Genomic DNA, 22,074 nt, shown 5'->3' on the forward strand with positions numbered 1-22,074 from the left:
AGAAACAAGATTAAAATGCTGATTTTTCTTTGTGATAAATGATAAGAGCAAAGAATTCCTACAAAGATTTGCCATGTTGTTAATGCGAAATCTACCAGATAACTGCGACTCAAAGATTCTCTTCGTAGAAAAATTGTATTGCTAATCTCAACTAGTTTGAGGTTTTGCTGCTCTTAGTTGACATTGGCTAACGAGTGATATATGGATATTAATTTGTTGCCAAAAGTGAATTTGATGGCCATATAATCTCCTCTTCCTACATAGTGGCCTCTGTAAAATTTTGGGCAAACGAGTTCACTCAATATTAAGGTACAACCGAAACGTGTGCCCCCAACAGGCATTGCTGCTTGTTGAAGTTTGGCAAATTTGTCCCACATCGGTGGGCTCTTGAAATTTGGGGGAATTTTCCCCCTATAAAAGAAGGCATAATGTTTAGGATTTAAACACACCTCTCATTTGTCTTCTCATCTGTTTAAGGCATTTGTATCTTCTCTCTTTAGTATTATTTCACTTGTATTTTTGGAGTGGAATAAAATATTTGGTTGTCTCCGAGGAGTAGGCAAAATTAGCCGAACCTCGTAAATTCTGGTGTTCCCTTTATTGTTGCTTTATTGTCTTATTTATTATTTGGTGGCTGTCATAATTTTTGGTATAATAGTTGTGACTTATTCACACTCTATACATTTGGCTTCCGCAACAATTGGTATCAGAGCCAATGTACTGTCTAAGTATGCTCTGTGGTTGCAGCATAGTCTGATCTTCCACATCAGAAAAGAGTTATCTTGGTAACTGAGTCAAGGTTCTGTCTGAGTATGCTCTGTAGTTGCAGCTTAGTCTGATCTTCTACATCAGAAAGGAAATAATCTTGATTTGTGTCGTCAGCTATTAAATAATATTTGTGTCAAATATGGGAGACAATAAACAAGAAGAATCTACATCAAGTGTCAACAACACGTCATCATTGACATCTTCGCTTATGACAAGAATTGTGTCAAATGCGAAATTTGCGGTCGAAATATTTGACGGGTCCGGACATTTTGGGATGTGGCAAGGCGAGGTTCTAGATGTCCTTTTTCAACAAGGGCTAGATCTGGCCATTGAAGAAAAGAAACCAGATGTTATTGGAGAAGAAGATTGGAGAATTATCAACCGTGTTGCTTGCGGTACCATTCGATCCTACCTTGCTAGAGAGCAGAAATATCCATACACAAAGGAAACTTCTGCAAGTAAATTATGGAAAGCACTGGAGGATAAATTTTTGAAGAAAAACAGTCAAAATAAATTGTACATGAAGAAGAGACTGTTTCACTTCACCTATGTTCCTGGTACCACGATGAATGAACATATCACCAGTTTCAATAAATTGGTCACAGATTTGCAAAATATGGATACAACTTATGATGATGGTGACTTGGCCTTAATGTTGTTGGCGTCACTTCCTGATGAGTACGAACACCTTGAAACTACTCTACTCCATGGAAATGACGAAGTTTCTCTCAGAGAAGTTTGTTCGGCTTTGTACAGCTATGAACAAAGAAAGCGAGAAAAACAGAAGGGCGGAGAAGGAGAAGCACTGTTTGTGAGGGGTCGTCCTCAAAATCAAACGAGGACAAAGAAGGGAAGATCCAAGTCAAGATCCAGACCCAGCAAAGATGAATGTGCCTTTTGTCGAGAAAAAGGGCACTGGAAGAAAGACTGTCCGAAGTTGAAGAATAAGGCCAAACATAACAATGGAAAGACTATTATGGATTCAAATGTAGCTGATTGTGATGATTCAGACTTCTCATTAGTTACAACAGAGTCATCAACATCATCAGACATATGGTTGATGGACTCGGCTTGTAGCTATCATATGTGTCCCAACAGGGACTGGTTCGTGGAATTTCAAGAAGGAGAATATGGAGTCATCCACACAGCGGATAACAGCCCTCTTACCTCATATGGCATTGGTTCAATACGATTAAGGAACCATGATGGAATGATCAGAACATTGACAGATGTTCGATATGTACCGGATTTGAAGAAGAATCTCATCTCTGTGGGAGCCCTAGAATCAAAAGGGTTCAAAATCATTGCAGAAAATGGAGTGATGAGAGTATGCTCCGGTGCACTAGTGGTAATGAAGTCTAATCGGAAGAATAATAATATGTACCGCTATCGTGGCAGTACAGTTATTGGGACAGCGACAGTGACATCCAGTGATGACAAAGAAGCAGAAGCAACCAAGCTATGGCACATGCGCTTGGGACATGCTGGAGGAAAATCCTTGAAAACTCTATCAGATCAAGGATTGTTAAAAGGAGTAAAGGCTTGCAACTTGGAGTTTTGTGAGCATTGTGTCAAAGGGAAACAGACAAGGGTTAAATTTGGTACAGCGATCCATAATACTAAAGGCATTTTGGATTATGTACACTCTGATGTTTGGGGTCCTTCCAAAACACCTTCATTGGGTGGGAAGCACTATTTTGTAACCTTTGTTGATGATTTTTCCCGAAGAGTATGGGTGTATACAATGAAGAGCAAAGATGAAGTGTTGGGAATTTTTCTCAAATGGAAGACGATGGTGGAGAATCAAACAGGCAAGAGGATCAAGTGTATTCGCACAGACAATGGAAGTGAATACAAAAGTGATCATTTCAATAAGGTCTGTGAAAATGATGGCATCGTCCGACACTTCACTGTTAGACATACACCACAACAGAATGGAGTGGCAGAACGTATGAACCAGACCTTGCTGGAGAAGGTACGGTGTATGTTGTCCAATGCTGGCTTGGGCAAAGAATTTTGGGCTGAGGCAGTTACATATGCATGCCACCTCATTAATCGCTTACCATCTGCTGCTATTGATGGCAAGACACCATTTGAAAAATGGTATGGAAAACCTGCCATAGATTATAACTCTTTGCACGTGTTTGGCTCAACTGCATATTATCATGTGACGGAGTCAAAATTGGATCCAAGGGCAAAGAAGGCTATTTTTATGGGAATTACTTCTGGAGTCAAAGGATATCGCTTATGGTGTCCTATGACAAAGAAAGTAATATTCAGCAGAGATGTTACCTTTGATGAATCTGCTATGGTAAATAAGGTAACAGAAGATACCAAACAAAATGAAGGTGCTTCTAAGCAGGTGGAGCTTGAGGGAAAATTTATTTTTCCTACACAAGAAGTAGAGGAGGAAACAAATGAAGATTACCCTCTGGAAGGAGAGCCAGTAGAGGAGATTCCAACTCAGGAACCTCAACAACAACTTGAATCAATAGCAACCAGCAGGCCAAAAAGAACAATAACGAAACCTGTTCGTCTCATAGAGACAGTTGCTTGTGCAACCTCAATTGTAGCTGATGATGTTCCTACCACTTATAAAGATGCTGTCCAAAGTTCAGAAGAAGATAAGTGGAGGATTGCCATGAATGATGAAATACAGTCCCTTCATCAGAATCATACATGGAGATTGGCCAATCTCCCGAAGGGAAAGAAAGCAATTGGGTGCAAATGGGTATTTGCAAAGAAAGAAGGATTTCCTAACCAAGTAGATGTTCGCTACAAAGCAAGATTGGTGGCCAAAGGATATGCTCAAAAGGAGGGAATTGATTACAATGAAGTGTTTTCTCCAGTTGTAAAACATTCCTCCATTAGAATTATGTTGGCTTTGGTAGCACAATTGGATTTGGAACTAGTTCAGATGGATGTAAAAACTGCGTTTTTACATGGAAACTTGGAGGAGGAAATCTACATGACTCAGCCAGAAGGATTCAAAGTTGCTGGAAAAGAAAATATGGTGTGCAAACTTGAAAAATCGTTGTACGGATTGAAACAATCTTCTAGACAATGGTACAAGCGATTTGACGAGTTTATGTTGCGGCAAAGGTACAAGAGAAGCAAATACGATCATTGTGTGTATTTGCACAAGCTTAAAGATGGTTCCTTTGTATATCTTCTCCTATATGTTGATGATATGTTGATAGCTTCCAAGAATTTGGAAGAAATTGATAAGTTGAAGATTCAACTGAAGAAGGAGTTCGAGATGAAGGATTTGGGTGAGGCAAAGAAAATTCTTGGCATGGAGATAATTAGAGATAGACGTTTAAAGAAACTCTGTTTATCTCAAAAGGAATATTTGAAGAGAGTACTTCAACGTTTTGGCATAGATGACAAGACTAAGCCAGTTAGTACTCCACTTGCTTCCCATTTTAAGCTAAGTACTACTATGTCGCCAATGGATGAAGCTGAACGAAAGTATATGTCAAAGGTACCATACGCAAATGCTGTTGGTAGCTTGATGTATGCAATGGTTTGCACAAGGCCTGACATTTCACAAGCTGTTGGAGTTATTAGCAGATATATGCACAATCCAGGGAAGGAGCATTGGCAAGCTGTGAAGTGGATTCTACGGTATATTCATAATACTGTAGATGTCGGGTTAGTTTTTGAGCAAGAAGACAATCAGTCTGTCGTTGGATATTGTGACTCAGATTTTGCGGGTGATCTGGACAAACGAAGATCAACTACTGGTTATGTGTTTACTTTTGCAAAGGCACCAGTTAGTTGGAAGTCTACTTTGCAGTCAACAGTTGCTTTGTCTACAACAGAGGCAGAGTACATGACTATTACAGAGGCTGTGAAAGAGGCAATTTGGCTTGAAGGATTGCTAAAGGAGCTTGGTGTTGAACAAAAAGGTATCACAATTTTTTGTGATAGTCAAAGTGCTATTCAATTAGCGAAGAACCAAGTGTATCATGCAAGGACGAAGCACATTGATGTTCGGTATCATTTCGTACGAGAAATCATAGAAGAAGGTGGAGTCACGGTGAAGAAAATTCATACTACAGAGAATCCTGCTGATATGCTGACAAAGGTGGTGACTGCGGTCAAGTTTCAACATTGTTTGGATTTGATCAACATTGTTGAAAACTGAAGATTAAAGATGAAGACACAATCAAAATTTGTTATTGAGAGAAAATTGAAGATGTGGAATTTTGCCAAGGTGGAGATTTGTTGAAGTTTGGCAAATTTGTCCCACATCGGTGGGCTCTTGAAATTTGGGGGAATTTTCCCCCTATAAAAGAAGGCATAATGTTTAGGATTTAAACACACCTCTCATTTGTCTTCTCATCTGTTTATAGCATTTGTATCTTCTCTCTTTAGTATTATTTCACTTGTATTTTTGGAGTGGAATAAAATATTTGGTTGTCTCCGAGGAGTAGGCAAAATTAGCCGAACCTCGTAAATTCTGGTGTTCCCTTTATTGTTGCTTTATTGTCTTATTTATTATTTGGTGGCTGTCATAATTTTTGGTATAGTAGTTGTGACTTATTCACACTCTATACATTTGGCTTCCGCAACACTGCTAACGTCTAATTTCTTAGTATTATTTTTGGTCATATGTACCTCGAAATAATATATTCTGAGGTCGTACTCTGTTTATTAGATCTAAAAATTGAGCAAATTTAAAGCTAAATTACAAGAAATTGATTTTCGTGGATACCAAATATTTAGATGCATATTGACCTTTGTATTTCCACTTTAATCATTCTTTTTGGGACAGAGGGATCAACATTGTGCTAAATAGATTGAACCATTTGAAACTGATGAGTTTACAAACTTATCATCCTGATCATACTACCATTACATTTTCAGAAGATTACCAACATAAATCTCTCTTCAAAATACCAATTTCCATAGCTGAGAATTTCCATATGTTCTGATCACACTGAGCTTGTTGTATCTTTTCTGGGAAGAATATTAAAGATAGCAAAGATCTGGTGGACTGTCACGGTGAGCAGAGACGGACCTAAAATTTTGAGTTTATGAATTCTGAGATTCTAGAAAAGTCAGCTTAATGTGTTTTTGGATAAATTATTTATGCATATGAAGCGAATTTATTAATACAAATACAGAGTATTAGCTAAACTCAGTGGCAGATCCAGAATTTTCATTAAGGGGTGTCAAAATATAAATAATTAGATTTATCGAAAAATCAAGGGAAGTCAACGTATAATAAGTATACATAAAATAAAAAATTTATCTAGTAAAATAGTGTAATTTTTCGGCGAACGGCTTCAATGTGGCACCACCACTGGCTAAACCTACTGAATTCTGCCAAACCCGTAACTAGAACTCTAACTCACCCCTGACTGTGAGGCACGCAAGCTTACTTTCAGATTCTTGGAGGTACAATATTACGTCAAGCTTGCTTTATTCTACCGTCAGCAATAAGCTAAGCCTTTTGAAGTTACGTACTGACTTTGCAACCAACATCTTCATATTAGATATTAATACAGCATCATCTACTCTTATTTATTTTCCCTTCTGATCAATGTATATTTGACACTGACATATTACCTGTCAATGGGCGTCTAGGTTTTATCAAACAGAATTAGCTGCGAATGAACGCTTAATTGTTGCCAAACTGAACTCAAACCGAACTGAAAATTAAAAAAATGGAACCAAACTGAATATATTTCCATTCAATATGTTTTTTATTCAAGAAACTGAAAATTCAGATCAAAATATAATAAAATTGAACAGAACCAAGCAGTGATCACCCTTATTTCAATATAGCATTTTTTTTAGCATATACTATTGGACCTAAAGGCACTAAGGCAGAAAACTAAAACTTTTAAAGTATTCCTTTTTCCGTTCGTCTGAAAAACAAATGATTTTACATACTTATGTTTTGTTTTTATTATACTTTTTACTTGTACTTCAACTTCAGAGGTTTTTTTTTTTTTTTTTTTTGCACTCATCCATTTTTAGCCTTTTGGCTGTTGGGTAAGTTTGGCATAATTTATCTTCTAATTTCGCTGCTAAGCAAATATTAATTGCTGTTGATTCGTTATAATTTGGAGTTCAAGCGTTAAAGTCATCCTTTCTTCATTGTAAAGAACTTTTCAAGTCACATTTACCTGTAAATAACTTTTGAGTATTTTTTATTAAACTTTCTGTAGGTAGAAGTTAAACTATTTAAGAAACCATTTTTAGGTACATTAACTTGAGACTTTAATAGCCTATTAAAGGAGGAAGTTGAAACTAATATATGCAGTACATTAACTACCTTATGACTGTGTCGGTCCACACATATTCCAAGAAAAACGAACATAGCAAAACTAACTCAAAGCCTTGGATATTGCAAAATTTTCAATATAATAATAGCCAATTTCTTTTTACAAAATCATGCATGACACCAAAGAGTTGGGAATCATACAGTTAATTATCAGGCTTTTTTAGGGTAACATAAGTATATACATATAACTTAAAGTATATATAAGCTTTTCTAAGTGTGCCATAGAATTTTAACTAGGATAATTCTTCAATTAATCAAAATGAGCTTAGCCTTCTCTTGAAAAGGGTAGGAGGGGTTTCATCTGGTGGATTGACAAATTTGCAATTTGGACATGTTGGTGAAGATGTGGACATCATTACTAACATATGACATTTCTTGCAAACAGCAGTGACCATCTCTTGTTGATCCACGTCAAATGTTAGCCAAGAGGGAGAACGAGTGATCAAACCTTGACCCTCAGTACTCTTCTTTTTAATGATGGAATTCTTGTTATTACCAATGAAATAAGAATTTTGAGATTTTTCTGGTGATCCACATGGTAATAAGTTGAGTTCAAGGTCTAAACTCATATGCACTGGAGTTGGTGGCTCGGGAGTAGTACTCAGTCTTGGATCTCTTGATGTCCTCTTTTGTGTCCTTGTATTATAGAAGTAAATATGTCCAGACTGCATTTTGAAAAAACAGCAAACAATAATTAGGACTAGTCCAACTAATTTCATATCATTTAATTTCTTGAAAGAAAAGCACACAAATAATAAGAGTGTGGTCCAACGATCAATGAAACGAGTGAACAAATATAGCAGATGGGGGTTCAAATTTGATCTAGATAATTTTTTCGCTATCTATCTAAATCTTGGTGGCGGAGTAATCACCCAACTTAGTGGTACAACAAAGAATTCAAACAAAGGGATTACAAAAATAAACAAGAATGTCTCACCTAGTATTTTACTAACTAACAACTCCAAAAATATTTTTTGAAACAAATTTACCACCATTAAGGTTTGCGTTAAGGTAGACTGTCTACATTACATCTCTTGGGGTGCGGTCCTTTCCCAAACCCTGCGTGAATACGTAATACTTTATGCATCGAACTATCCTTTTTAAATTTACCACTATACTAGAAACTTCTCTTATATGAATTAGATATTAAAAATATAGAATATTATTTTTAGATACGTCCAAGCTGATCGGGACAACATAATTATCGGAATTTTTTTTGCATACCTTAATGTCGAGACATCTTTGCCACTCCAAAGGCAGTGGAGTCTCGAGATGCAGCTGAGTGCCGAATAAAGATGTCATAGTCTTGGCTTTCTGTGGCTTTTCATCAGAAATTTCTTCTTCTTCCCATTTTCTCTTCTTAGACAAATCTTCTATATTTGGAAAAACATTTCTTTGTGTTGGAACTTGAGTTGTGTGAAAGGAGACCATTTGGACGATGATCAAAATTTGTGGGTTAATTTTTTCTTCTTGTTTTTGAGATCATAAAATGGTGTAAATATTGTGGACGGTTATATAGGGGGAGGTAACCAACTGCAATAGAATCTAAAAGGGCAAAAACTTAAATGTGGAACTAGAATGGGACCCATCTCTGCATGACGTGCTCTTCAAGTGAAGTAAATTCAATTTAATTGAAAGTTGGGGCATTGCAATTACTATACACCTCCAACCTGCTATTTAAAGCAGACATGTTAAATACTCTTAACTCTTCTCTTCGGTCAAATCTTAGCACTGCATGCACTAGTTTATTTAATCGCTTTTGCCATCATAGATTATCACTTTAGTTAAATGTACGTAACTTGAAATCCTAAAAAATTATTGCTTAGGTCATTTTTATTATCATACACAAAAATGGAAAATGTATACCATATCATTTACTTCCACTGTTCAGTTTTACTTGTCCAGTATTCTAAAAATAGATTTTCACTTTTACTTGTCACTTTTAGCATAACAAGTGAAGATAATTTCTTTTTCCTGTTATACCCACAATATTAATTACTCATTTCATCAAATTAATTTCTCAAATTCGTTAAAAATATGCATCAATTAATATGGGTATCATGGTAAATTATACACTTCATTTATTATTTCTTAATGGGTATGCAAAATCCATAGTGAACAAATAAAAGTACACGAAGGGAGGATATACATACTCTTATAACCAAGAGAATTATATATTTTTACAAGAAATCTAATGACTAGCTAGAATAATTGATTCCATTTTTCTTGTCACTGTCCTCTGCTTGATATAGTTGGCCTACTATTAACAGCTGACCGACGTAATCGTGGTGTGTATATAACTGCCATTAATGCCATTTACTTTAAAATGGATGGGAAAGAACTTGAAAATTTCATTCATGCGATATTTATCCCTTCAGTATGCCATAGCTCTTTAAGGAAGATTTTTGACCAAATTGTTATCTCTAGTTTGTATGGGTCCAAATTTGACCGACCTCGACCTATGATGAGTACAATCAACAACCGAGTATCTTCGAATCGGCGTCCCGAGGAAGACGACCTTAAGGCAAAAGTAGAAATTATACGACCCTTGTAGAAATGTAAACCCATTAGGAGACATTGAGAATATTCTGTCGAATATTCCTTGTATTTTTATTTCTTATAATTCTGAATGTTTTCTCTCTAGGATATAAGGGGAAAAAGATCTTGTAAGAGGGAGGAGACATTCGGAAAGTGAACGAATCTTGAATACAAAGAAACTTTGCAACTCTCTTCTCCTTACCTACTATTGGTCTAGAGATAATTATCTTCAGCTATGATTTACCCCTTCATCTTTAATTGCTTTGTCCAAAAAGGTTTTAACATCTTTTGAGTCAAACAATTTGGCGCCGTCTGTGGGGATTTCCATAGCTGAAATCATAGTTCTCATCTAGATCCCTGAAAGTGATCACCTTTCTTCGAACCTCCAAAAGCAACAATGGCGGGAAAGGAAGCGAGGCTGAAGGCGATAGCAGACGTCTCGAACAATCTCCTAAGCTCCCTCGACGAAGTTGGTAGAGAAGATGATGGGAATGCAACACCAAGAGCTACACTTGAGGGGGAGATCTCATCTCTTCCACACGAAGATCTAACGATCTTGCGCGAAAGGGGAGCCTCGACATCCACCATGGGGGAAGCACCACCAGCAGTCAAAAAGTTGCTGGAAGAATGGTTGACAAGTGCTTTGAGCAACATGATCGAGAAACCCACTAAAGGAGGTGTCGAAGGCATACCACCTACAGAAATCCCAGCTATCGCCGATGAGCCAAGCACTACACGAGCAGATAATATCCACACTGTCACTAACGCAGGTGACACTGCACTCATGGCCATCTTAAAGAAAATAGAAGAGATGGAAAATGAGAACAAAACACTCCCCGACCAAATGAAGGAACATCAGGAGAGGGTCGATAAAATACCAGGCACTCCAAAGCTCTTACCGAAATGCGACGTAGGTCGATTCGTCGAACAACCTTACAGCGAAGGGGCTGCTCCTCATCCTATTCCAAAGACCTTTAAGATGCCGCCATACTTGAAAATATATGACGAGACCACAGATCCGGAGGATCACCTAATCCATTATGTTACAGTAGTAAAAGACAATGATCTATCAAAAGAACAGGTACCATCTGTACTGTTGAAAAATTTCGGCGAGACCTTGACAGGGGGAGCATTGACATGGTACTCCCAGCTGCCAGCACGATCGATATCGACGTTCGAAGAAATGGCAGATAAATTCGCCACCGCTCATGCAAGAACGAAGAAGGCTGAGGCTAGGGTCAACGACATCTTCGCCGTCAGGAAAACGACGGGCGAGGGGCTTCGAGATTTCTTGGCCCGATTCAACAGAGTAAGGATGGGCCTAACGAACGTGTCGGAATGGATGGAAGTCGCAGCCTTTCAGAATGGGTTAAACAGGACCGGGTCAAAGTCAACCAAAAAACTGCTCAGTAGACTCATGAAGTACCCCCCTACCACATGGGAAGAGATTCACAATGCCTACTGCACCGAAGTGAGAGTGGTTGAGGACAACCTGAACGGCCCACTTTAACGATTAACATCAGTCCAGACCGAGACAAAGAGAGATCGACGTAGTGATGGGAGACGAGATCAACCACCACATTTCAATCGCGAAAGGCATTAGCCCTATATCCGAACATCCAACCCGCCCCCTCCACAACACGCAGACACCATTCCACGACATACTGCACCCCTCTGGAGCGAAAGAGGTATGCCTCCACTACTATCTGCTCATAATTTCTGTGTTTCCCCTTCAGAAATAGTGTACGCACTGGAGAAGCTGGGCACGAAGGTGCAATGGCCACAAAAGATGAAATCAGATCCAAGCACCAGGAGGTCGAACGTCCTCTGTGAGTTCCACCAAGAAAGAGGACACAAGACCGAAGATTGCATAGGTCTGCGACAAGAAGTAGTTAGAATGTTGAACCAAGGGTACTGAAAGAACTGTTAAGCGATAAAGGAAGGGACAACTTCGCTCGAGGAGGCGACCCATCTCAAGGACCTCCAAAGCCACCATCGCCAGTGTGTACCATACAAATGATGATTGGCGGCGGCGATGATACAGTAATCAACCATGTGAAGTTCACTACCACGCACAAACTCAAACGGACGGTCACCCACAAATGGTATGTTGACCTCGAAGACAGTATCATCTTCGATAAGTCTGATGCCGACGGTTTATCTTTTCCTCACTATGATGCTTTGGTTATAACTTTACGCATCGCTGACACCGATGTGAAAAGAATCATGGTGTATGACGGAAGCGGCGCGTGTATTGTTCACCCACGAGTTCTCGTGCAAATAAGGCTCGAGGATAAAATAATACCGCGTTGCATAACACTAACGAGTTTTAATAATGCAGTAGAACGAACATTCGAAGAAATAGTGCTACATGTCCTAGCAGGAGGGGTTACCCTGGAAACAACGTTCCACATCATGAACTAGGAAACGGCCTACAACGCCATCATAGGACGACCATGGATACATGCCATGCGAGCCGTCCCCTCAAGCTTCTATCAGGTGATCAAATTTCCCACCCAATGGGGGATATTCAGCATCCAGGCGAGCCACGTACCGCCCAAGAATGCTATCGAATCGCCCAGGATTGCACACACACCAGACAACTAAAAGGGGCAAGCGCGGAAGTATAGCAGTCAGCCATGTCGGGCACCAATCCCGACATACAAGAAGAGGCCATCAAAGATCCGGACATTATAAAAGCTTGCAAGGCGACTGTAGAGGATCTCGACCCCATCCAGTTAGGTAACACCAATTGCGCCAAAAAGGCTTACGTTGGGCACAACCTCTCGGAGCCAGGTGAGTATCGTGAGTTTTTAACTAACAACGCCAATTTTTTTGCTTTTTCCCATTCAGACATGCCAGGAATCCCAAGGGAGATCGCCACACACAAGATAAATGTCGATCCGCTTTATCTGCCAGTACGACAAATGAGGAGGAAATTCAATGCCACAATCAATGAGGCGGTCAACGAAGAAGTTGATAAATTACTCGCCAACGGTTCCATCAGAGAATCGAAATACCCCCAGTAGGTGTGGTCATGGTCAAAAAGAAGAACGGGAAGTGGTGAATGTGCGTCGATTTCACTGATTTGAATAAAGCATAGCTGAAGGATTCTTTCCCGCTACCTCACATCGACCAACTTATCGATGCAACAGCGGGCCACGAACTGCTAAGCTTCTTGGACGTGTACTCCGGTTATAATCAGATTCTGATGGCTGAAGAGGATCAGGAAAAGACCACTTTCATCACTCACCAAGGTACGTACTGCTACAAGGTAATGCCATTCGGGCTCAAGAACGCATGGGCCACGTATCAAAGATTGGTCACCAAAATGTTCAAAGAACAACTCGATAAAACAATGTAGGTTTATATCGATGACATGCTAGTGAAGTCAGCAAAGAAAGAAGATCACACTGGTCATCTGAAGGAAGCCTTCGAAATACTAAGGCAGTACAGAATGAAACTGAACCTCGAAAAGTGCGCCTTCTGCGTGACTTCTGGAAAGTTCCTCTATTTCCTAGGGTCGCAAAGGGGAATCCAGGTCAACCCAGATCAAATAAAGGCCATGATGCAATACCGCAAATACTGACCAGCAAAAAGCAGGTTCAGAAGTTGACGGGACGAATATCTGCCCTATCAAGGTTCATTTCACGATCATCGCATAGATGCCATAAATTATTCAATGTACTAAGGAAATACCACGGGTTGCAATGGAATAGTGAATGCATCGACGCCCTAAAAAAGCTGAAAACGTATCTATCCTCACCACCGCTACTCGTCAAAGCAGATCTAGGTGAATGCCTACTTGTGTATCTAGCAGTTTCCGAAGTTGCGATAAGCGCAATCTTGGTCCGTGAAAATAAAGGTACGCAATCTCCAATTTACTATGTCAGCAAAACTTTACTCGATGCCGAAACGAGGTACCCTCACCTTGAAAAACTAGCTCTGGCATTAGTCGTAGCTTCACGTAAGCTTAGACCGTACTTCCAATGTCACCCTATAAAAGTGGTGACAACCTTCCCCCTAAGAGGTATCCTACATAAACCCGAACTATCGGGTAGACTAGCCAAATGGGCCATAGAGCTAAGCGAGCACGACATAACGTACCAACCCCGAACTACCATCAAGTTGCAGGTGCTCGCAGACTTCGTCGTTGATTTCAGCATGGAAATATTGCTCGAGGTAGAATAGGAAGCACTCCGCACTTCTGCACACACCGACCTCTGGGTCCTCTACACCGATGGTGCCTCCAATGCCTTGGGCTCGGGACTGGGACTCATCCTCGAGGTCCCTACAGGCGAAGTAATTCGCCAGTCCATACGATGCCCCGATATGACTAACAACGAGGCCGAGTATGAAGCTGTGATTGCAGGTTTGAAGCTAGCCCTCAAATATGGCGCCCGACGACTCGTCCTCCGCTGTGACTCCCAACTCGTGGTGAATCAGGTCACCAGGACTTTCCAAATCAAAGAGCAGAGGCTACAAAGATACCAGTCAGAAATCCACAAACTTCTGTCGGAGTTTGATGAATGCCACCTCGACCAAATACCCAGGGCATAAAATATAGAAGTGGATGACCTTGCTAAACTGGCTGCGGCCACCAAGAATATCGATAAAAAAAACGTGGTCACCCTACTCCATTTCGCAATAGACCATGTCGAGGTACATTCTATAAACCTAACTTGGGACTGGCGTAATCGCTTCGTAGCCTATTTGTAGGATGGAACACTCCCGCAAGACAAAAAAGAAGCCAAAAAACTCCAGGTGCAGGCAGCCCGGTACAACTTAGTAAACGACGATCTCTACAAAAGGACGTTCAGTGGCCCCCTAGCCAAATGTCTTGGGCCGTATCAAACGAGGCACGTACTAGAAGAAGTACACGAGTGGCACTACGATGCCTACACGGGAAACCGCGCCCTCGTCAGATGCCTCATTCGCGCCAGATACTACTGGCCCACCATGAAAAAAGAAACCGCCGACTATGTCAGGAGATGTGAACAATGTCAAAAGTACGCCCCTATGATACACCAAGCAGGGGAACTTTTTCACTTCGTCACTTTGCCATGGCCATTCATAAAATAGGGAATGGACATAGTCGACTCTCTCCCAGCAGGACGAGGTAAGGTACGTTTCCTTTTGGTTTTAACTGACTACTTCTCTAAATGGGTGGAAACAGGTGCATACACTCAGATACGCGAGCAGGAGGTCATCACCTTCATATGGAAAAACATTATATGCCGTTTTGGCATCCCCAAAGAGATCAGCTGCGACAACGAACCTCAGTTCGATGGAAAAAGAACGACCGGGTTTTTTGAAAAATGGCACATCAAACGGATACTCTCCACGCCCTACCACCGTGCCGCCAATGGTCAAGCCGAATACTCCAATAAAGTAATATTGAACATATTGAAAAAGAAGCTTGAGGAAGCTAAAGGGCTGTGGCCTTAACTACTACCAGAAAATATTATGGGCATACCGTACTATGCCAAAAACCAGCACAGGATAAACACCATATTCACTAGTCTACTGGATCGACGCAGTCATACCCGTCGAGGTCGAGGAGCCCAGTTTGAGATACTCCAATGAGAGCGGAACATGGAACGACGAAAGTAGACTATAAGATCTGGATGAAGTTGAAGAACGAAGAGACATGGCCCATATAAGAATGGTATCCCGGAAACAGCAAGTAGAAAGATACTACAACAAGAGAGCCAAGGTACGACCGCTCAAAGTCGGAGGTTACGTCCTCAAGGCTAAAACACAAGCTTCAAAGGACCCTAATGAGAGAAAATTGGGAACAAACTGGGACGGACCATACAAAATCGTAGCAGCAACAAACAAAGGAGCGTTCCAACTAGAAACAATGGAGGGAAAACTACTCCAAAACAACTGGAATGTCGCCCATCTCAAGTACTTCCACTTCTAAAAGAAGGCATCACCTAAGTCGTACTCGTTTTCCCTCACCCGGGTTTTGTCCCAATCAGGTTTTCCTGGAGAGGTTTTTAACGAGGCGGCGAGGGGGATGCCTTAAGGATCGACACACTGTTCATCACCTCGACCCATCGATATGATCACCGGATCAAAGTAATGAAGTGACTACATATAGATAATCAAATCTCCATTGTATGAAAGGAATCAAATCTCTATTATATGAATCTCCATTGTATGTACGAAATCAAATCTCCATTGTGTGAACGGAATCAAATCTCCATTGTATGAACAGAATCAAACCTCCATTGTATGTACGGAATCAAATCTCCACTGTACGTACGGAATCGAATCTCCAATGTATGTGCAGAACCAGATCTCCACTAGTCAACATGTGATGTCTTCCTACGGGAATACGATCAAATCCTCACGGCCAAGGCCGTCGACAAAAGTATAAGTTCGACCTCGTTCGAACCACGACGGGATTCCACTTCGACGATAGTTCGAAGCAACATCCCCACGACCAAGGCCGTCGACGAAAGTATAAGTTCGACCTCGTTCGAACCACAACAAGATTCCACTTCGTTGACAGTTTGAAGAAACATCCCTACGGCCAAAGCCGTCAACGAAAGTATAAGTTCGACCTCGTTCGAATGACAATGGGATTCCACTTCGACGATAGTTCAAAGCACCATCCCCACGACCAAGGCTGTCGACAAATGTATAAGTTCGACCTCGTTTGAACCACGACGGGATTCCACTTCGATGACAGTTTGAAGCAACATCCCCACGGCCAAGGCTGTCAACGAAAGTATAAGTTCGACCTCGTTCGAACCACGACGGGATTCCGCTTCGACGACAGTTCGAAGCAACATCCCCACGGCCAAGGCCGTCGACGAAAGTATAAGTTCGACCTCATTCGAACCATGAAGGAATTCCACTTCTATGACAATTCAAAGCAACATCCCCACGGCCAAGGCCGTCGATGAAAGTATAAGTTTGACCTCGTTTGAACTACGACAGGATTCTGCTTCGACGACAGTTCAAAGCAACATCCCAATGGCCAAGGCCATCAACGAAAATATAAGTTCGACCTCGTTCGAACCACGACGGAATTCCACTTCGATGATAGTTCGAAGCAACATCCCCACGGCCAAGCCGTCGACGAAAGTATAAGTTCGATCTAGTTCGAACCACAATGGGATTCCACTTCGACGACAGTTCGAAGCAACATCCCCACGGACAAGGCCGTCGACGAAAGTATAAGTTTGACCTCGTTTGAACTACGACGGGATTCTGCTTCGACGACAGTTCAAAGCAATATCCCAATGGCCAAGGCCATCTACGAAAATATAAGTTCGACCTCGTTTGAACTACGATGGGGATTCCACTTCGATGACAGTTCGAAGCAACATCCCCACGGCCAAGGCCGTCGACGACAATATAAGTTTGACCTCGTTCGAACCACGACAGGATTCTACTTTGATGACAAGTCAAAGAAACATCCCAATAGCCAAGGGCGGTAATATCATGTGCGATAAATACAGGAAAAAAACAAGCCGACAAAAGTAAAATTTTACATTATAGCAAAATATCATTTACATTTGCCCCTACAAATAGGCCCAAGTACGACCCGTGCAAAAATTCCTAAACAAAAGTAAATACAAACCAGGACTACACATCATCCCAGTGGGGTAAGCGTGCTCATACCACGAATCTGAAGCAAGGTGATTCGCGTCATCAAAATTGATGCCTTCCCCGTCAGGTGTGAGGGGATCGTACCCGCATGACTCATGAGTTGCACGAGCTTCGACATGCACAGCTTGAACCTCTGCCTCAGTAGCCCTGCCCTCGATGTGAAAAGCCTTATACACATCAAGCCGAGCCTCCACATGGACCCATAACTCATACAAATGGCGGGGCACGCCCGGATCAGCTGAGGCACGGGACGTAGAAGGCTGAGAACGTCAACTTGCCTCCTCCGCCCTCAACGAGGCCATTTGTCCCTTTAATGCGACCAACTCCGCCTCCAGCTCATTGACACGCTGTTCGAGCCATGCAACTTGACGACCAGAGGCTTCCCTCTCCCTAGTTAGTTCCGACTTGGAAATACGGAGGGTATTCTCCAAAGATACCGATTCAGAAATAGCTGCCGCCAGCTTATTAGCACTGACGTTCAGCTTGCCCTTAAGCCCCTCAATCTCCGCTACCTTAGCACTCAACTCGGCGGTCAAGTCGGCCACCTTCAGCTGCAAGTCGGCATTCTCAGCCGTCACCCCCCTGCTCAATTCAAGCTCGTCCTCCTTTGCCTTAAGGGAGGCCTCAATTTCACTATTACGGGCGACATCCTTCACAAGCTCCTCGTCCCTCTCCCTCAACTCCTCTATCTTGCGCTCCAATTGGTCCTCCCGCTGCTTGAGCCCCTCATGAAACACCTGGAACTCAGGATCCTGATGATAAATGTCGGACATCGCCCGATGCTTAGCACGATACTGCTGATACTTAGACGACATCTTCTCATAAAGGCCCGTCCTTTTTCTCTCACGACGCTCTCTCTCCACCTCCAAGACGAGGGTCTGACAAAAGAGAAGGGCAGAAGTTAGAAACAAAATACAGAATGACGATTATCCTACCAATCCAACGACAAAAAAAGGAGAGGTACCTATCTGCAGGGCCATACCAGTGACCTTCTGAGATAAATCCACATCTCTCATTGCTCCAAGAATCTCGCTTTCAGGAGCAGCACATAAAGGAGCGAGGGCCGACGCCACCTGCTCGCTAATCAGCAGCAAATTATAGTTCCCCAAAACTACCACATGACGGTCAGATCCGTCCATCCTAACCTCCACATGGGTATGGTGACCCACAAATTCATTAACATCCTCTGGGTCGATATCCTAACCCGAGCCGCCATCCTCGACACGAGGCCCTCCAACATTAGACGACGCACCACCCTCAACGGAGTGCACTGAACTGGCTCCTGGGCCAACTCCCTCCACTTGGGGAGATCTCCCCCACAAAATGGTGTCGGCCATGAATACGGGCACCGGGGCCGTCCGGGATGCCCTGCTACCGTCGGCGTCCGTAGCCACGCCCTTCCCCAGCTCTAGCCTCCTCCTTTTTCTCTCCAACGGTTCGTCCCCGTTAGAACATTCATCCAAAGGATGTGAGGCCGGTACCGAAGGAGCCTCCTCCCTCGCGGTCACAACTCAAGACGAATCTCCCAATTTAATAGGTTGAGGACGACCCTCCTGAACAAACTCGCTCAAGATAAACCGCGTGTCCGCAGTAGCAACGACTTGTCTAAAGGAGGGAACTGCCGCCCTCCGCCTAGAAACTCCCTGACCTATCATCACAAAGGGTTGTGCTATTAAGCAAGGTCGCATGGCCAATGAAGTAGTAAGTAAATCACTTACCTGAGGAAACATTAGGGCCATAACGCTGCACGAAGGCGGGCCAAGTCCGAGTTTCTGCTGCATGAGGCAACAAGCGGGCTACCCAATCCTTGATACCCGCAATAGGGCGAGGCGGATGACCCATATCTGCAAAATGGCGAGTAAGTAAAAGTTACAGTAATTACAAAAGAGAGGGGACATAACGAACAACGACACTTGTGAGTTCCATTCCATCGCTCCGAAAATCTGGCGGAATCAGAAACGACGTGTTCGGTCTTGACAAAGAAATACTTGTGCCAAAACTTGTGGCTCGCCCGATCGTCCGTCCCGACCACCAGCCCTTTCATACCACGAAGCCTCAAATGCACCATGGTACCCCTGAGGAAGCCAGGCGTGAACAGGTGCAAAAGGTGATGGACGTAAACGCTACATTCCGCCAGCTCTGCATAATTAGTCAATAGTAAAAGCACCTTGAGCGTGTATGGTGAAAATTGTGCAGGGCAAACTTGGTAAAATCTACAGAATTCTTCCGCTAAGGGGAAGAGAGGAAGGGTGTAGCCGATCATAAAAGGGTGTACTCGTAGAAAGTACAGTACCCAGGTCTGTGGACGTCCACGTAATCTCTCCCCGCTGGAACCATTTCTATATGAGCAGGAATGCCATACTTTATACGAAGGGCATCAATATGGACCTGATCCGTCTCATAAAATACGGGTTCGGAGTGGAAGGTGGATCTTTGAGGAAGTCACTCCGGGATAAGGGGTGCCTCGGTAGCAGCTCCTCTACCATAGGAGGGCTGCCATTCTCTTCTACCACCACGTCTCCACTATCAGAAGGAGGCATCGTTGATGATGGGGTGGCTTCAGGAACCTCCTCACAAGAACGACGAGACCTCAACATAATATCGTATGGAGGAGTATCAACACAAAAGGAGGAAAGAAGAAGAAGCTTCGGGTGAAGATCGAAAGAAGAGTGGAAAGATATGAAAGCAAACAAGGAATAACAGAGGTCTTCAAGAAGAGGAATGACCAAAGTTTTTCAAAAAATCAAACCCTTCACCTATTTATAGGATTGAGAAGCGCCAGAATCGAGGCGGTAGGCTTCAAAGCCGCACAAGAATCGAAGCACCAAGCCGTCAGTCCCTACCTCAAAAATCTGTGCAATGATGACGCACGTAAAGTTGACATCATTTCCCGGAGAAGTGTACCGCACGATATCTTGCTGAATACAATGACCAATCCCCGTTGGTCACGTCATGTCGTTCCCACAGGTCAAATTTCTCCAAAAGAATGCACGAGGTCCGCTCATCGAGGACACATCCGGCCGCGACCCCGACAAGCGGAGGGACTAACTGTATGAGTCCAAATTTGACCGACCTCGACCTATGATGAGTACGACCAACGATCGAGTATTTTCGAATCGACGTCCCGAGGAAGACGACCTTAAGGCAAAAGTAGAAACTATACGACCCTTGTAGAAATGTAAGCCCATTAGGAGACATTGAGAATATTCTGTCGAATATTCTTTGTATTTTTATTTCTTATAATTCTGAATGTTTTCTCTCTAGGATATAAGGGGAAAAAGATCTTGTAAGAGGGAGGAGACATTCGGAAAGTGAACGAATCTTGATTATAAAGAAACTTTGCAACTCTCTTCTCCTTGCCTATTATTAGTCTTGAGATAATTATCTTCAGCTACGATTTACCCCTTCATCTTTGATTGCTTTGTCCAAAAAGATTTTAACATCTTTTGAGACAAACATAGTCCATTCACGAATGACTTTTTTCGTCTTTTTTATTTGGTGCTTGTTATAAATTGGCCTATATTTTCGATATTGTCCAAACAATAAATAATAATGTAGGAACTGTTAGGTGGGAATTGATTTTTTTATTAGTTATTATTATCCATAAACTATGATACATATGTTTTTATTTTATACCCCTCATAAAAATACATAGATTTATGTATAACTTATGCGAATATTAAGAATGCAAAATTTAATAAGACAAATCAAAGATTAAGTTGCATACCGCCATGATTTTTTCTTATATGACCAATCAAAGAATAGTCAATGGAGGAAACCAAACGACCCCTAATGATAGATCTTCCACCTACACATTTAAAAGCAGATATGCGTCATAGTTTTCCTTCCATAGGAAGTCTAGACAAAACATTAGCTGTAGAGTTAATGTATTTAGACACAGGCGGTGACGTTAAGAGATAAAGAACAGTGTTATTTATGGAAGCACATAAATCCAATAGCTTTTGTTCAAAACTGTATATGTATATTAAATTTTTTTATTAAATATTTGATTATAAATATTTGATTGTAACTTGATTATTATTATATATTATATTAAGTTGAAATAACCGTAAAATAAAAAATCATAATTTTAAATCTTGAATTCGGCTCTCCTGATAGACCATTAAATAAGAAGATTCCGTATGCAGTTGAAAAATAGCTAGGAAACTTAAATAGGGGGGGGGGGTGGTCATAACTCATAACTCCAACTTTCTTAAATGGCTCACTCAAAGAACTAAAAACTTTAAAAGCTATTCAACCAATATTGAAAAAGGAAGCACGTCTGATTTTTAGAATTGTTGCAAAGTCATTTCCCATCCATTGGAACTAGCTACACATAATCTATATATGCTTTTAATAGCTCACAACGGCCCTCTCAACCATTTTTAAACAACCAACATTTTAATGAGTCATGAAAACGTATGACCCCCCCCCCCCCCCTCCCCGCCACTTCTCTGTCTCATCACTTCAATTAAACCATTTCCCCTTCAACTTCAGTTGCCTGTGTTTTGCAACATACATATCTTTTTCTTTTACTAATTTTACTTGATTATATTTCGGGTCCACTGATTTATATATGCTCTAATAAAATGACAGTGAGGAGTTTATTGCGGTTTCTGCTCATTTTACATTTGTGTATATTGAGCGAGTTCTTGTTGTATTCGCCGTTGCTACGAATTATTACGTACATGTTGTACGTAATTTAATATACATATATATATATATATATATATATATACATATATACATATATACTGTCGAACCCACATAAATTAATCTCTTAAAAGAAAACTGAAATAATAAATAGTTCTTAGTTTACCCTAAAAAACGAATAACAATTGAAT

At 41.5% G+C, this 22,074-nt stretch overlaps 1 protein-coding gene across 1 annotated transcript; it reads right to left on the reverse strand.

Moving 5' to 3' along the window:
* Window positions 1-7,110: 7,110 nt before the first annotated feature.
* Window positions 7,111-8,563, reverse strand: LOC107806356 (uncharacterized). Its single transcript, XM_016630499.2, has 2 exons — window positions 8,291-8,563; window positions 7,111-7,731 (listed from the first exon to the last, which is right to left on the reverse strand). Exons 1-2 carry the CDS (start codon window positions 8,495-8,497, stop codon window positions 7,321-7,323), a joined length of 618 nt encoding a protein of 205 aa, XP_016485985.1. The 5' UTR covers window positions 8,498-8,563; the 3' UTR covers window positions 7,111-7,320.
* Window positions 8,564-22,074: the final 13,511 nt, after the last annotated feature.

This window comes from Nicotiana tabacum, chromosome 16 (genome assembly GCF_000715075.1).
Source record: "Nicotiana tabacum cultivar K326 chromosome 16, ASM71507v2, whole genome shotgun sequence".
Classification (NCBI taxonomy): domain Eukaryota; kingdom Viridiplantae; phylum Streptophyta; class Magnoliopsida; order Solanales; family Solanaceae; genus Nicotiana; species Nicotiana tabacum.